The sequence below is a fragment of the Bacillus rossius genome, chromosome 5 (genome assembly GCF_032445375.1).
Source record: "Bacillus rossius redtenbacheri isolate Brsri chromosome 5, Brsri_v3, whole genome shotgun sequence".
NCBI lineage: Eukaryota > Metazoa > Arthropoda > Insecta > Phasmatodea > Bacillidae > Bacillus > Bacillus rossius.
The window spans coordinates 43,457,583-43,474,749 of record NC_086333.1 but is presented as its reverse complement, the minus strand read 5'-3'; the positions used below and the strand labels follow the sequence as shown (position 1 = coordinate 43,474,749).

At 38.6% G+C, this 17,167-nt stretch overlaps 1 protein-coding gene across 2 annotated transcripts in view; it reads left to right on the top strand.

Annotated features, from left to right (window-relative positions):
- Positions 1-17,167, top strand: part of LOC134531744 (5'-AMP-activated protein kinase subunit gamma-2) — an 810,162-nt gene that overhangs the window by 364,130 nt on the left and 428,865 nt on the right. For both annotated transcript variants that reach the window (XM_063367618.1, XM_063367616.1), the window contains exon 3: positions 16,414-16,510. In XM_063367618.1, the coding sequence (XP_063223688.1) occupies positions 16,414-16,510 (97 nt within the window). The remainder of the gene's footprint in view (positions 1-16,413; positions 16,511-17,167) is intronic.

Here is a 17,167-nt window from a genome sequence, read left to right as displayed (position 1 = left end):
AGTGACAAAATATTTAACTTTTTTAAAATTTAGTACAATGTTAATTTTTGCTTGTTTCCGAATACCACTTTAAGGGACCCTCCAGCCGAAAGTATTGAAGAAAAGAGCTTCTTCGAAGATGTCATCATTTTTGTTGACCTTCCGGATCCTTTCATAATCGCAGATGCAGTCTTTCGTGCATTTGCTTATTCTCTCGCCTCATTTCATGCATACGGCGTTAACCTCTAATTAAACTGTAATGGTATACTTTTACTTAGCCAGACAACTGCTGCCTACCCATTTTATGTTTATCTATTTGGGGTATCAATTATAAAGTTGACTGTGCAGAAATTTAAAATAACCCGGAAAATTGAGTATGAAAAAAAAATTGTAAACTCAAACAAACGACAGCAAAATTTATTTTACGGCTAGTTATTCATAGAAATAAACCCAGAAATTTAAGCATCTTGTGGTTAAAGTTGCTTCAGTAAAGGGCAGTCTTACTATTCGGGAACGTCAATGTTTACACCTTCAGGTACATAGATAATCACGACGAGCTTTGCGCAATGAAATATTAAAGTTTTTGTCATGCAAAACGCGCATTATCGTTCGTATCACTACTCCAATGTAAATTTATTCATTACATTGTCTCGAAGTTTTTTTTCCAGCCCTCCTGTTCCTTAGTATGAATATCCGTTACTCACAAATCATTCGATGTACCGTAACCGTCAATTTTACACCCATGGTTTTATCTCTCGTCGCTACGATTTCACGCTGACATTTTGCTTCAGGCTGTATTAAAAACTTGATTGTTACTGTATCTGTTTCAAGGTGCAATAATTGGTACTGCGCCGAAGGAATAACATAATTGCTCCACAATGCATGGCTTCCTGGCCACAAATTAAGTGCTCCCTACTCCGCTGTTAATTATAGTAGCCTATGTCCAGTGATATTTCTTTGTTGGTCTGTTATTTCTCAACTTCTGGTTCACTTTTTTTAAACGAGTGAACTGTTTGAGTGTCGTAACATTCATGATTTAATAATAAAACACTTTTAAGAATAATTACACTGTTAAAAAATGTTGGCAACTGACGTAACAGTTTCTTTATAAATGTAAAGTAAAAATGAAATGAGTCAATTACCACCTTCAATTAATAAAATTTTATGTTTGCTTTGTGTTTTGGGCGTGTCTTAAGGTTCATTACAACCTCCATATTGACTACATAAGCGATGTAAAGGCATTAATTTTGTTTCGTTTTAGAATTTTTCCAAGTGGTTTATTTTTTGTTTTTTTTTTTGTTAAGTTGACGTGATGTTTCAAAATTTTAAGCACATTTTTTTTCCTATTTGAAGTAAATTTGTAGTTAACTAACAGAACTCGGCAGACGTTGTCCTGCCTATGAATATTTTTTTTATATCTAAAATTGAAAGGTTTGTATTTTACCTAGAATCTATAATGCGTTTCAAAAGGATCTGGAAAAAACAAAGATAACTTATAGTGATAAGATTTCATTACATTTATTGGTATAAACTATAAACTTTTTAACAATAATTCACTTGAATGAACAATAGTTTAGTTGCGTGTGATACAACTGTCCTTTGCCTACAAATAAAAGAATACTAGTTTTTCATAGCTGCAGAACGCGGGCTTGCCCGGGCTGTAACACATGGTGATAGATAAATGACACACAGTTACTGTTTGTATGTCAATGACCTATGATTTTCTGTTTACCCATGGCGATCGGTTGAACGGTTTAGAAGTTGATGCTCTGCAGCGCCATCTAGTCGCGAGTTACGGAAAAAATGGCTAGCATAAAAACCTTCTCTATGGAAATTTTTTTTTCGATATGCCAACTTTCATGACGATGGGTCAAACGGTCAGTTTATCGCAATACATACCGACATCCAATTATATATATATATATATATATATATATATATATATATATATATATATATGGCTTCCAAATTATATACCCCAACTTACATGGCAAGACATTTTTATACTATTCCCAACACACACATTTTTTGTGAAATGTAGTGTTGAAATATTTTTTTTTTGCTTTGTTATATGTACACGAATAAAGTGGACTTATTCAATACTATATCTAGCTTATGTATGGTTAAAACGTTTGGCTCCGTTTATTATAGACGTACTGTAAGCCTCTTTCACACGGGAGATTTGTCTGCCGACAGCTTGTCGCCCGGTGACAGCAGTCACTGAAAATTTGCAAGAGACTTGTGGCATACAAGTCGCCAGTGACGTCAGAGGTCTGTGCTCATATTTCGTTACAATGTTAGAGGCGGGAGACCTTGCTGGTGTTGTGGCATTACTACTCATCTTGAAAAAGAGGAAGAGGAGATTTTGGTTACACCCTATCATAAAGCGACAGACAAAAACGTGGTAATTTTTGAATATCTATGACGATTAGTGCCAAGACCTGGATACAATTTTCAATTATTTCAAAATGTAAAATCGAATCGTTTTTCGAGTTATGCGAGAGACTGAAGTCGTCTCTACAAAAACAGAACACAGATATGAGGAAGTCAATAGATGCCAGGGATAGATTAGCAATAACATTTCGGTAAGCATAAAGTAAATGCTTAATTTTATGTGTTTGTTCACGTGATTGTATTTTGAGAAGAACATGTTGAAACCATGTATCTGTGGTGCAAGTACTTAAAACAATTCAAGAATACTTGAGGTGTTGGATGGATTTCCAGAGGAATGGGTGTCACTGGCAGTGGGTGATATTACTCGTGTTTCCCATTGTTATGATGTTTGAAGGAGCAGATGAGGTTCAGTTTTTGGTATCGGCATGACATTGGGTCAGTACCCATATGCACGTAGGTTTTGGTTAAGAATGGAATGTGGATAGGATGTGAACATTTGAGAGGTATTGTTTTTATACTTGGCAATTACCGTCATAACTTCACATTTTCCCCTCATTTTACAATCAGATGGAATGCCTTTAATGTATTTTACCAACGACACTAAAAACAGTTTGTCTTCGTAATATGGAAGTTGTTGAGCAGAATGCTGCTCCATGCTCTTGAGGAGTACTTCACATAAATTGCAAACATCTGAAGCAACTGTCTAAGATTGGCGTGAATTCCTTTTGCGAGACCAGATGGTTTAGGTTTATCCGAGCTGCAATCTACTTGAAAGCTAGTCCAATTTTTCGAGTGAGAACTTTGCTATTACTGAAGATCATAATCTATCGGATTTATTTTCACAATTTTAACTCTTTATTTTTGCGACGTCTTCAGTTGAGCTACAGTTGTTTTGACATGGCACAAGGTGTTCTGAACTAGTACAAAAGTTGTCTTAAAGTGTGATTTTTTTTCCCCCGTCACATCGTTTCTGACGCACTAAATGTCATGCATCGGATGATAAAGTTAGTCAGCCGAGAAGGAGTGCATGAAAGCTGCCGGGAGCAATACGGCACGGCGGGTTCGCGCTCGTGTGAAGCGCGCTGCACGGGGGTGCGTGGCGGCGGCCGGCAGCGACGCGCCTGACCGGGTTCCGCGCCTCGCAGTTGCGCAACGGGCCGCCCGTCCCTGTTTGCGCAGCTGGCGGGCGTCCTTGCGTCCTTGCGTCCTTGCGTCAGCGCGGCACCGGGGCCATCGCGGAGTCGTCGAACCCCGGCCGACATCCTGCGCCCGCCAGACTCCCCTCCTGCGACCCTCTGCTGGTCTCGAGATTGTTTGTAAGACTGTGCACGCAAAATAATTGGATCATCGGACAAAAAAATATCAGGTGTTACGACACGCATAATAAGGGAATCAGACACATAATTAGGGGATTCGATATACATAATTAGTGGACCCGACAAAAATAATTAAGGACTCCGACTCACAAAATTTTACTACACACAAAATTTTCCGACACACAAAATTTTCCGACACAATTATAGGATCTGACACACTTAATTTTCCGACACAATTATAGGATCTGACACACTTAATTTTCCGACACACTTAATTATAGGATCTGACACACTTAATTATAGGATCTGACACACTTAATTATAGGATCTGACACACTTAATTATAGGATCTGACACACTTAATTATAGGATCTGACACACTTAATTATAGGATCTGACACACACAATTAGTGGATCTGACACACACAATTAGTGGATCTGACACACACAATTAGTGGATCCGACACACACAATTAGTGGATCCGACACACACATTTAGGATATCCGACACATACAATTAGGGTATCCGACACACACAATTAGGGTATCCGACACACACAATTAGGGTATCCGACACACACAATTAGGGTATCCGACACACACAATTAGGGTATCCGACACACACAATTAGGGTATCCGACACACACAATTAGGGTATCCGACACACGCAATTAGGGTATCCGACACACGCAATTAGGGTATCCGACACACACAATTAGGGTATCCGACACACACAATTAGGGTATCCGACACACACAATTAGGGTATCCGACACACACAATTAGGGTATCCGACACACACAATTAGGGTATCCGACACACACAATTAGGGTATCCGACACACACAATTAGGGTATCCGACACACACAATTAGGGTATCCGACACACACAATTAGGGTATCCGACACACACAATTAGGGTATCCGACAAAATAATTAAGGGATCCGACACACGTAATTAGAGGTTCAAACACGTAATTGAAGGTTCCGACAAACGTAATTGGATGTTCCGACACAATTAATTAGGGAATCAAACAAAAATAATCAGGGGATCCGACACACGCAGTTAGGGGATCACACAAAAATAATTAGGGGATCGGACAATATATGTAAGGCCCTGCTTCCACGTTGCCGCAAGTCGGGAATATAAATAAATAATTAATTTCATTTTACACCACGAAACGCGGTACTCATTGCTGCTACCGGGGCCTTATATTTACAGAGGCTCAATTGAAGAAGTTTCCTATCACCGATTCGATCGGTTCGCCATTGCTACTGGAATAATTTTTTTCGTTCATCGCTGTTTTTCTCGTCAGTTTACTGCCTGGTCCTCTTAGGGCTCACCCCTTCTCCCCGACTACTCGCCAATCACAACCCTCCACTTACTTTCTTTCCTTCTGTAACATCAGAGCAACCACTTTGCCGAGATCGCTGTTTATTATCTTTTTACGTTACTTCAATATTACATTTAATCCTTTACATGAAGAGTTGAAACCAAACATTTGATCCTTAAAATATTATATATACTATTAAAATATTAACATTTTGTAATGAATAAGGTGTTGGCACCTTACAGTTCTGTTTTCAGCAGCAGTATGAACTACAAGCAGCATCGGAACAGGGGGCATAATACAAGCTACTGCAACGTGCCTTGCAAACAATGCCGTCAGGGTGTCACCTCGAACTGTCAGTAATGGTCTTCAAGCAGGTGGTCTGTATGCGCGTGGACCCAGGGTGAGTGTCCCGTCAACAGAGAGTCAGCACAGCCTGTAGCCACTGGGCGGAGGAGCATCGTGGAAGGGCGCGCCGAGTGGAGATAGGTTCTGTTCTCCGATGAGTCGCGATTCAGTTTGGAACCTCGTGATCGACGTGTTATCATCTGGAGGGAACGTGGAACACGAAACAAACCCAGAATTATTTTTGTCTGATCCCCTAATATATTTTTGTCCTATCCCTTGGTTATGTTGGCTAGTGTTTTTACTGTCATTGTAATATGTACGCATAAAGTTACGTTTCAACGTGATTGACCCATGGGTAAAAGTCAGTTAGTCCTTAGGAACAGTGTGGGTGTTTCTGGCAAAACTTGGGTTACTAACAGGAATACGTTCTAGTATTTTGCAGTGAAAATTGTACTTATAAAATTATTAAATGTCCAAAAAACACCCCACTAGGAATATGCTGTGGACATTTGTTACTTATTCCAGACACAGCAACTGTTACAGTTTGCCTTAGATATTTTTGAACACCGGATTAGAAAAATTTAATTTATAAACTTTTTTTTCAGATAACCAAATGATATAAATATAAAAAATAATAATTAAGGGTTAAACATCGCGTTGTATTTTTGAGCCCCACAGTTATCCACAAGGACCTGGGTCTAAGAGGATGGGACCTCCGTCCAAGATTGTAGTAGGCTCCGAACTGCGTCAGGCTATTGCCGAGCGTGTCGCTTCGGCGATCACTGCACTCTTCATCTGAGTTTGTGATTATTCATCTGAGTTTGTGATTTGAAACAGTGTCAGCTGGTTTCTATGTGTTAATTCAACGGACTTTACTGTGAACTTTAGCTAAGAGTTGTGACTCCCTGGGAAATGAGTGAAATCCACGGTTGAAACATTGACACATCAGTTACAGGAACAAACTGCATGAATCCTTTGATTAAAGTAGAGCGTTTTAAAATAAATGTTTAGACAAATATTACTTATTTATATTGTGCCACCGAATTATTATTAATGAAAAACTTTTTTTAAAATATGCATGGCGTCAACTGACGTTCCCAATTTTGATCTTTGATTAATTGTGTTACCTAATACCAGACTTGATCCTCACTGAGAATACGTATTTCGATCTTTATGGAAATATTTTACACATAAATATGTTGCAACATTTTTTTTTAAATAGAGATTTATGCCTGTAGTAACAATAAATATTTCACTCCCTTTGTTTCCATTTTCTTCCCTGAAAATTTAAAAGATCGTTCTAACAGTTTCGATAATACTGCGCGGGTTTAAACGACGAAGTTAGAGCTTTCTAACAGCCTTGTTGACCGACACACAAGCATGTCAACACCACAAAGTTAACTTTTTTGTGGGCCCTATTTTAATTACCCTAACAGGTTCCGGTGTCACGAGAAAAGATTCATGACCCCTGTATCCTGTTCCAGTCGAGTTAGTTACGGTGTTTGTGACCTCTTGTAATGGAATAATGTCTATTCTTGTTGCCAACGCTCGAGCAACACAATGGACGATTCATTGCCGCGTTTCTCTCCGGCTCGACGTCTCTATTGCGCACGGGCGCTCGAGCGCGTGCACTGTTCAAAATTTTCACCTTTAAATCCACAAGAACACTAGTTCCGAATACAGTTGTCCGGTCATCTTCCTTAATTCACGGATGCAGTAATAGCTTATTGAATCAATTCTACAAATACGAATGCTTGCATTTCCATTCGCCTAGTAAATTAAGGTAGTTGCCATAAGATATTAGTATTTAATAATATTACGTCCTCATTACTTACTAATAGCTTTATAACAAAAAAACTCTTTCAAAAATCCATTAAAAATTATACAAATAAAATAAAAAATTAATTTGCCTTTACCTATTATCTTCAGTATAGCCTAAGCGGTGTGCTCCCTTGAAAAAAATATAATTTACAGGATGCACTGCACACTATAGAATCTGTTAATCAAGTGTTAAGTTGTTAGTTTCTTCCTTCTTGAGTGTTGAAGTACTACGGGAAGCCGGGTGGGTTATGAGTGTAACCATCCCCCAAAAGGGCATTTTGTCTTTGGTTACAAAAAAAAATGTGAATTAAGATATTAAAGGGGACCTAGCGTCCAAGAGCCCCCAACCCCCGCCCTGCCCTGTCAACTCTTCTTCCAGAAGATCCTCTGTATCTTGCATTCTCCTGCACTATTAATACATGCCTATTGCACTCCGCATGTCTGTACCCAGGGTTTTTCCTGTGTCGATGTAGATTGTAACTGGACCCAACTTAACATAGTTTTAGTTTAGATTTAAGAAAGGGAGATAGTCATGGCTTCAATCGCTGCCATGGCTGGCCAATCCCCGCACAAAACACGCGATTCATGCGGCCCTTCCCTGCATGGCTAATCCCCAGCACGACTAGGCGTATAGGCTTCGGGCTGAGACGCACCTCGTTCCTGCCTAACTCGGACCCATCCTACAAATATACTTGGTTTTAGTTAGGTTAAAAAATTAACTTTGAACAAGTGTACAGCAAAAACACAAGCTATACTTCCTTCTACGTCCGTGTTTCCCTTATTTGGAACAGAACGTAGAACTCGGTGGTTCGGAACACGACGTAGTTTCTACGAAGATTCGACATTGTGAGACTGCGAAGTACCTTTTCCTTTATTTGCGGAAAAATCCGTGAAGTTACCGAAATTGCTAAGAGTATACAAAAAGCTGAACCAGAACTGCTGTCCAACGTCGTGTGTTGATTTCTTCACCATCTGGTCACTTTAATTTACGAGCTAGGAAAGTATCCGGTGACTTTGGTCGCGTTGTCGTTTTCATTGTAGTGGTTTGAATGGATAGCGGTTCAGTCCAACTGGCCCAGGGTACAACATTGTTGAGTGTTATTACTCAGTAATCTGCGTGGAAGCGCCTTCTGCTAAAATCAGCTGGAAAAAACGGTCACTGAACGTAGTTTTCATTTTATTCATGCAGTAAAAACATCTAGGAAATAGTATTAATTTAATTTTTTTCGGTGCGGGGACACTCAAAGGGTTCACTGAATTTTCTCGTTAGTCTATATTCTTGTCCATAAAAGAATGTCCCGGTTATCAAATTTAATAGTATCAACTGTCGGCGTTGCGCGAATGCTGCTTTTGTTGTTTTCTCGCTTGCAGCGCCACCTACGCAAAATGGCGACTCCTGAGCATAATTTCCCCAATTAGTAGAATGTTGTGTTTAGTGCTCGTGTTGGGATGGTAGTAGCGTGTTATTATGTTATATATGCAGCCTGCCACTCGGTGATATATATTGCGTTTTAGTGTGAGTGCTGTGTTGCACAATACAGTCGTGGTAGTATAGCGTATACTGCTGTTTGTGTTGTGGTATTGGCAGTGTACTGGATTCTGACCCAGCAGTCAACCCACTTTAGCCACGTGAAACACAAGTACTGCAATAGCAATTTTTAATCAACAAAAAACAACACACACTTACCTATAGCTTGTGACGGAACCTCGAGAGTGAGACAGGGATGCTGTATCTACAATGAACAAAATACTGATGTTTTTAACTATATATTTTATATGGCTCCATAATTATACGTTTTCCAACGTAAATAAGTACCAAAACTATCGGGGTAGCTTGCAAAACTTATGGCTGACGAAACAATAACAATGGATAGTTGAAAGATAACAATATAAACAAGGATAGCTCAGGCTGTAAACAAAATACTATAGTTCAGTCATAAGTCTGTGTCAGACGAATGCAAATTAAAAACTGAAAGTTAATTCTGACACTCTTACAAAGACAGTATCATCACAAAACTATAGTCTTTACATTAAAATGGTTTCTCAGTGTTCTAGTTTTTTATATATATATTCTGGCTTTCCCACTGGTAGGCACAAAATCTATTCAAATGACCACTGGGAAATAGCTTGTTTACAAAATGTCAGTTAGACACATATCGTCGTTAGGGAAAATTAGATGGTTACGTTTTTATTATGACCTCCAATGGCGTAAGAAGGAATTGTTCCGTGGTGGAAACAGCTGCCAGCGTAGGGAACACAAGTAAGACTACCGGTGTAGTAACTTGCTTACGGCTATTGTTGCGTCGCACCCACACACACGCACAGTCCTATAACGCAGCCCAGCCTATCCTGTATTTGTTTGGCTATGATGCTGCACATCCCTAGGTCTACAACAAAGGCAGTTGCTATTTCAAAATTTCGAAGTTCACAGAGTCGAAATCGGCTTCTAAATATACCGCTGAGTATTGCAGGTACAGTCCGTGGAGGCACGATGAACTCCCCGAAGAAACGGGATCTGGCGTTTATATACGTCGTGATGCCCGGCGAATGAAACCCTCGTAATTCACGAGTGGAAAACGAGTTGGTGGATCTCAAAGACCGATGGGTTATCGTTTTCCTCGCGAATGCATTCCGTAGTTGCTACAACACCAAGTTTTTTTCCCCTCTTCCCGCCTCGCATGTGTTTGTGTTGACGAGAATTTATTTAGTCATTTATTCAATTTATTTAAGTAACGGTTGCTGTTTAGTTCGGGAAAAGTCAATGTCATTTAACTTGTCTCAAATTTTGACAGCTTTCAAAAGTATTACAATTGGTACCTATTTCCTGTCACATGCAAAGCATCAAATTTTGTTTACAAAAATTTTGACAGATCTAAACAACAGTGGCGGTGAGATACGTAGACCCTTGGCGCTCCTTTTGAAAACTGCCCAGATTTGTGACACGTTGCATGAAAAAATACAACTCGGGTTACCATACCCTTCCATCTTCCATTCAGAATTAGATAATATTAATACAAGTTTACACAATATTATTGTGAGGGCAGAAGATTAAATCTGACGTTATAATTTTATTTTTGGACGGAACTAGACTTCAGTACGACGTGGGAACCGAAATGCCTACCCCCCTACTCCTTTTCACCTCATCGACAAAACTCAACGTAGCGTAAACTTGAGTTGTCCAATTCAATTAACCCTTACACTGCCACTCATAAATTTCTAGTCGTAATACTGGAAGCATACTTGTACGTGAAAATGATGCCTGCTTTCAAATGTGTTCTTGAACTGTTCGTGCAATGGTGATAACTAGTTGAATGACAATTTTTGAACATACGTCATTGCTTGTTGGTATTGGTATCTCTGAAAAATTTGTGTTAAAATATTGAGTACACTACGTTCATGAAGCAAGCAAATATTTAGCTGCAGTCATAATAAATAGGTAAGAAAACAATACTCAGAGAAAACTGCGGAATGAATTATATCGACAATGTTAAATACACGAGTCAATGGGAAAAACAAACAGTGAACTTGTTAGTAAACGCACGAGCAACACACGCAATGCAGTCGAAATAGAAATAATTCCAACCTTTTTTCGAGAATTTTGATCTGTTCCGTCTTAATGCGCTCCTGCAGACTGATGGGTCATTCGTTTTGTACTTTATTCTCTCTTCATAGTAGTGATGATACTTACTCGTTAGAAGTAATTTTTCTTTTCATTTCCTGTCCATATCACCTGGTGTGCCCGATCACCAGATTATATAAAAAAACAACAACAATTACTCCAGAATGAAAATTTTGTAGGTGATTGTAAGTTTTTTTCCCCCCTGATATTAACCTGCAACCGTATAGGTAATAAACAAGAATAGTACGCTTCAGTAACTCTTTTTATTTTTTTATTTTAGCACGAACTCTGAATCGTGTCTTAATATGGCTCTGCACAGATGCCATTAACCCTGGCCTTGTTTCGGCCACCATATGTCATCCTGAGCTGCTAGATACGTCAAGACCTGGAATATTTTCGCACTAGTTTTTTTTTTGTGTGGGTGTAACTTATTACTTGAAGTAAAAAAGAAGCAGAGAGTTGTCCAATAACCAGTAACGAAAGGAGGAAGCATTTTTCATCCCACGAATGTCTACGTTAGTCGGATGCCAAATCTGGTTCTTCTGCCAGACCAAAGATTCTTTACTGTGGTCTATTTGTTATTTTGTCTTTTAAATTGCAAGACTGTTACGTTGTTTTTCCTAGAGTTACGGACACGATAAATTTTTCGCTCTTGCTTGATTTTTAATGTCACGAACACAGTTTGTAGTGTCTGTGTAAGAACAAGGAGGCGTCGCTATTGTAGGCTATAAATTCGGCACGAATAGTTTATTGTTCTTGAACTTAGACTTAGTAGAACCTGTATTCGAAAGTTCTAAGAACAGAAAGTCAAATATTATGTAGCCTTCGGTTAAAGGACAGTTCGGAAGCGTATTATTTTAAGATTGTCGTGGCGGGAATTTACACGTGGGCTGGAATGGTATAGTGAATACCACTGATTTAAACCGTAAACATGTGAAAATAAAACATGCCCACAACTGAACTGCATAAACCGTAACATAGCCTAGTATACAAAAGTGCCATTAGTAACATGTGATAATTAGTAGTTATTTTACATCTTATCGACTAAACACGCGCCAGTATTTAATAAGTGTACATTTAATCGGGAATAAACTGTAATATATCAATGCCGTCTCAAATTATTCTACTGTCGAAACAATAGGTATCTGGTTGTCTTTCTGATTTTTATTGAAAACTAAAAGAACATTTGCTTTATTATTAAATAGCTAGTTCCACTGCTAGCATAATAACTTGGAGTATTTTTGTTTTTATTCTCAGTCATAGTATGATGCAGAATGTCTTATTATAATCTCGGGAGTTAGTTTTGATTTTAGTACTTTTGTGACGGTGCTATTTGTTGCCTCTACAGTTCTGTCCATACAACGAAGTGAATAGTAGGGGGTGCATTACCGTTACAAGTACATGATTTATATATACATTAAACACTGTTGAACTTGTACACTATTTGATTGGTCTAACTTAAACAAAATAAAAAATAATGCATAGATTTTCTGTAATTAGCTGCGAAATTTGCATTTTAAACGTTATCGTGTAGTACCAATGAGTAGCAGAATGGATCCCAGAACTGAAACGTGATGGGCTTAAGGGCAATATTTTGGCTACGTCGTGAGATTGTTTGAATTTATTTCATTAACATTTATTTAATTTGACCTAGCTTTTCAAAATTCTTAAAATTGTGAATGTTTGAAGTTAAAAAGTGAATTTTATTTAATTATTGTATTGCAAGGGTAGTAGTATTTCCAAACGCAGTCCCCCAAATGTTTGTTTATTATAGTTAACATTATTTATTTTTTTTCCTTTTATCTTAAGAACGTTTTTTTTAAGTAATGCAGTTACAAATTATATTTACAAGTTTATAAAGCTGTCTTAAAAAATAACCATAGAAACAATTATAACTATGCGTAACAAAATGCTGACTATTTCAGTCTTTTCAGAAATTTAATTTTTTTTGTGGGTGTTTTATACATGCATGCTGCCTTCAAACACGTGCCTAAGTTTTTAAACGAGAGTTTTTTTACTTGAAATAATTTTTTGTGTGTTTTCCGGACAATTTTTTTCCATGGGATTTTGAAATTAAAAAAATTAATTCACCATTATAAAACTTTTTAAAAATAATTTCTCGTATTATTGATTTAATTTTCAAGGTACATTTATTTTTGACGTGACAACGTCTAATAAATCGACGAACGCCGGCTGCACCACGAAAAACGATGACTCATTGTCCCGTTACGCTCATTGTACTCTTACGCCGCATCTATCTCTCTTCCACTCGATTGGAACAACAATCGATTTGACTTTTTCGAGGCACATTAAACTTGAAACACTCCCATTCGTTTCCTACTTTTCCTATCATCGTCCTATCCTTAACAGAAGAACAGAGATTGGAAGAAGTTTAATAGCAAACATGTATAAAAGTTATAGTTAAAATAATCTGTTCGTTAAAGTAATAAACATATTTGACTTAATGAGTGCAAATAAAAGTTATTAATTAAGAAAATTTATAAAAATGTATTAATTAAGTTGTAGATTTCATTTCACTCCTTCTTTGTATCCATACAAAATAGTGATAATTCAATAAAAATGATTCAATTTTTGTTCACAAAAGTATACAATAATTTTATCAATGTTTTGTTATGACTTTGTCACGTTAAACTATCGTCCGTAAACCGACTTTACAGACAAACAATTTTTATTTTGTATGGTGTTTGTTTTTCACTTAATTAAACTTATATTCATTACATATATTTGATATTGCTAGGCTGGCGTGTGTTTAAGATGTTTCGTTAGATCGGAGGTTTTGTTTTTTAGTCACTTGAAACCGGAAGCCGTAGGTAGGATGGCCATTTCCTCAGCGCCCACGCGCGTAATCCTGTTAGAGGGACGTCTCCCGACTCGCCATGGCTTCCGGCGCAGTGCGATGTCCTCGTCACCAGGGATCGCGTCTGGCGTTTAGTTAGTTACCTGCTCGGACGTCGGTCGTAATGACGTTACTGAGTACCGAGATTTTCCTTGACACCAAGTTAGTGACATTTGTGCTACAAACGTACAAGTGACACACAACTCTTCCGACTGTGCCTGTGTAGAATATAGTGACACCTATTTGTGCGCGGGATATAACAACACAGGACTCGAATATGTCGATTCTACTTCTTTTTTTCGTCAAGGGAAAGGAAAGTTGAGTGATACGTGAACTCTTGTGATATAATCCGCGAAAGTTGGTTTTCGTGACCAAGAGCGATCCTGCAGAGCAGCGTGTTTTTGCCGCGGAGTGCCCGTGCGGTACGCCACCCGCAATGCCGCCGCGTCGCGCGTGACGCGTGCGACCTGGTCTCCAGGGGCACCCGCCGCAGGAGAGGATGAAGTCGTGCTCGCTTTTCGAGTTGCTGTTCCACACCTTGTTCCAGTGGTTCTGCGGAGACCAGGATGTCGGTACTGACCGGCCCGAGCGGGGGAAGGTACAGCCGAGCGAGGTCTCGGGTCTTACTTGACTTTTATCTACGTGGCGTTTCTACAACATAATAAAGGCCAACCCTAAAGTTAACAGGAATATCACGTAACTGGTAATAACATAGCAATGCGCACAATATTTTCACCACCAATCCAGCGATATACTTCACTTGAATATGATAAATTTCGTTACAATAAAACTAATATTTAAGATTTTAGTTTGGATTAACGTTGAATCTTTGTTTTATAGTTAGTTAAGAACGTACTGTTGAGATCATGACTATTTAGCTAAGATTTCATTGCAAGTAATATCGTGGTTACAATTTTTTTTCAATTAGCTTACAGAAAAAAGAAGCAGATTTGGCTCTTATTAAAGTTAATTTATTCCCGTCATGTTGTACGATTATTTATATACCATATTGGAGAATTAAAAATTTTGTTGTATCTAAAAATATATAGTTTTTTTTCACGGTAGGATTTGGGAACGTTATGTATAATTTGTACCGAGAATAAAACTGTAACTTGACGCAAATCATCGATAGGTTCTGGACAGTTACGAGAACATAAAAATCAATAGTAAGACATTACTTTCAGGTAAACATGCTGTAATATTTACTCTTCGGGCAGTTACCAGCAGGTTTTCCAGGAGAATGTTGAGACCGGCCTGATGGATAAATAAATGAAACACAGGATTTTTAAAGTGCGTGTATACAAAAGCAATTATACCTTTGTTCAATAGAACTATGCCTCTTTCGTGATGAAATATACTTCCGGTATTTGAAGTGTGCTTATACTCTGGGTATGTAAGTGTTCGCATGGGTACTGCGTGAAGCTACTGTTGGGCCTGCTGATGATTCGCGCCACATGCGGGGCACGCAGATATAACATTGACTTAAGTGTAGTGTTTCGCGTTGTTGAAACTGTGTAAAATTAACGCAAATTCTGATTCTACTCACAAACTACATCGTGAGGCGAAGTTAACAATTATCTCATAAATGTTTCGGATGTTGCAACATTGCTATGGTGAGGTACGAACAGGATCGCCGAGAGGAATAAGGGCCGGGGGGGGGGGGGCAAATAATTTTGGCGGGTCCCTTTCCCTTCACTTAACGTAAAAACATTTCGAATCCAACGTAAAAAAAAATCTAAAGACTGTAAAAGTTACCACGTAAACGTGCTTCTGCTCGTATCGCGTAACTTGTAAGGTTTCATTAATTTGGGACATACGCCATTGCTAGTTTGGACTGGTATCATAGCGAGAACGCGAAGAACGGATAAAGAAAGAGGAATACACAGGCACACTGAAAACAGTTCGTGTATTCATCATTCATCATTTGTCCGTTCCTCGGGTTTTTCTCTCTGGGGCATGAAGTGCAAACTAGCAATGGGCGCGTATCCAAAATAATGATTTAAATAAATCTCACCCATTGCAAGAATCATTAAAGGAAGGTAATTTTAAGGTTGTCTATGAATTGTGTTGGTAACAGACTTGTAATTTTCGTTCTACCTGGGTGAACTTGCGTATTAAAAAAAAAAAAATTGGTTGGCTGTAAAGTCGGTTTACGGACGATAGTTTAACGTGACAACGTCATTACAAAACATTGATTAAACGATTGCATACTTTTATGAATAACATTGAATCATTTTTATTGAATTATCACTATTTTGTGTGGATACAAAGAAGGAGTGAAATGCAATCTACAATTTAATTGATAAATTTACTTTTATTTGCACTCATTAGTTCAAATATGTTTATTACTTTAACGAAGAGATTATTTTAACTATAACTTGTGTACATGTTTGCTATTTAACTTCTTCCAATCTGTGTTATTCTGTTAAGGATAGGACGATGGTGCGAAAAGTGGTAAACGAATGGGAGTGTTTCAAGTTCAATGTGCCTCGAAAAAGTCAAATCCGATGGTTGTTCCAATCGAGTGGAAGAGAGATAGATGCGGCGCAAGCGTACAGTGAGCGTAACGGGACAATGTGCGTAACGGGACACTTTCTTCGTGTGTGCAGCCGGCGTTCATCGATTTATTAACGTTGTCACGACAAAGAAAAAGGAAATGTGTGGCGTGAGCTGGACGGGTGACTGGCCTGAAGCACGGAGCACGAAGCAGGTCTCAGCGTGTGACGGGGCGGGTGTGCCGTGTGTTGCAGGAGCTGGGCTCGCAGCCCCTGCCTGTCATCAGCGTCACGGAGGAAGCGGACGGCGCCATGGCCTCCGGACACCACGAGGGCGGCAGGCCGCGCTCAGGTACGTCCTCGGGTCTCGCTCGTGACAGCTCTCGCCTCGTTGAAGTTATACTTCTAATGCGACTTCCAACAAAGTTGCGTTAAACGTTTAACGCTCCTGGGGAGGGGGAATAGAAAGAGAGAGAGAGCGAGAGTGAATGCTATTGTAAGGAACTAAGTAGAGAGTAAGAAAAAAAAATTAAGATCCTGACAGTTTTTTAGTGTCGCCATATTTGTTTCAATTTTCAATACCCTTTTTGTATATTACAGTTTAAATTGCAGAAAAAAAAAATCATGTTTCATAGACACATAAACAGTGAGTGTGTGTAATTTCTCTATGTCCGAAAGGTCTCGCCGCGTCAATTTTCTCCTTTGGGGCGAACCAGTCCGCTTAGTTAAATAAACAGCGTTTATCGTTGAGTGATTTCATGATTTATTTCATGAAAATCTGCTCTCATAAAAAAGTTAGTTTTATAGACATACAATAGGTCTCTCTCTCTCTCTCTCTCTCTCTCTCTCTCTCTCTCTCTCTCTCTCTCTCTCTCTCTCTCTGAAGATCAATCTATGAATCGTTACAAATTTATTTCCTTTATTTTTTTAGTTTGATTTGATACAATATGATTTCACTAAAAATCAATTTCTACCCCTTCCTATTTTCATTTCCACATTACGATGTTTC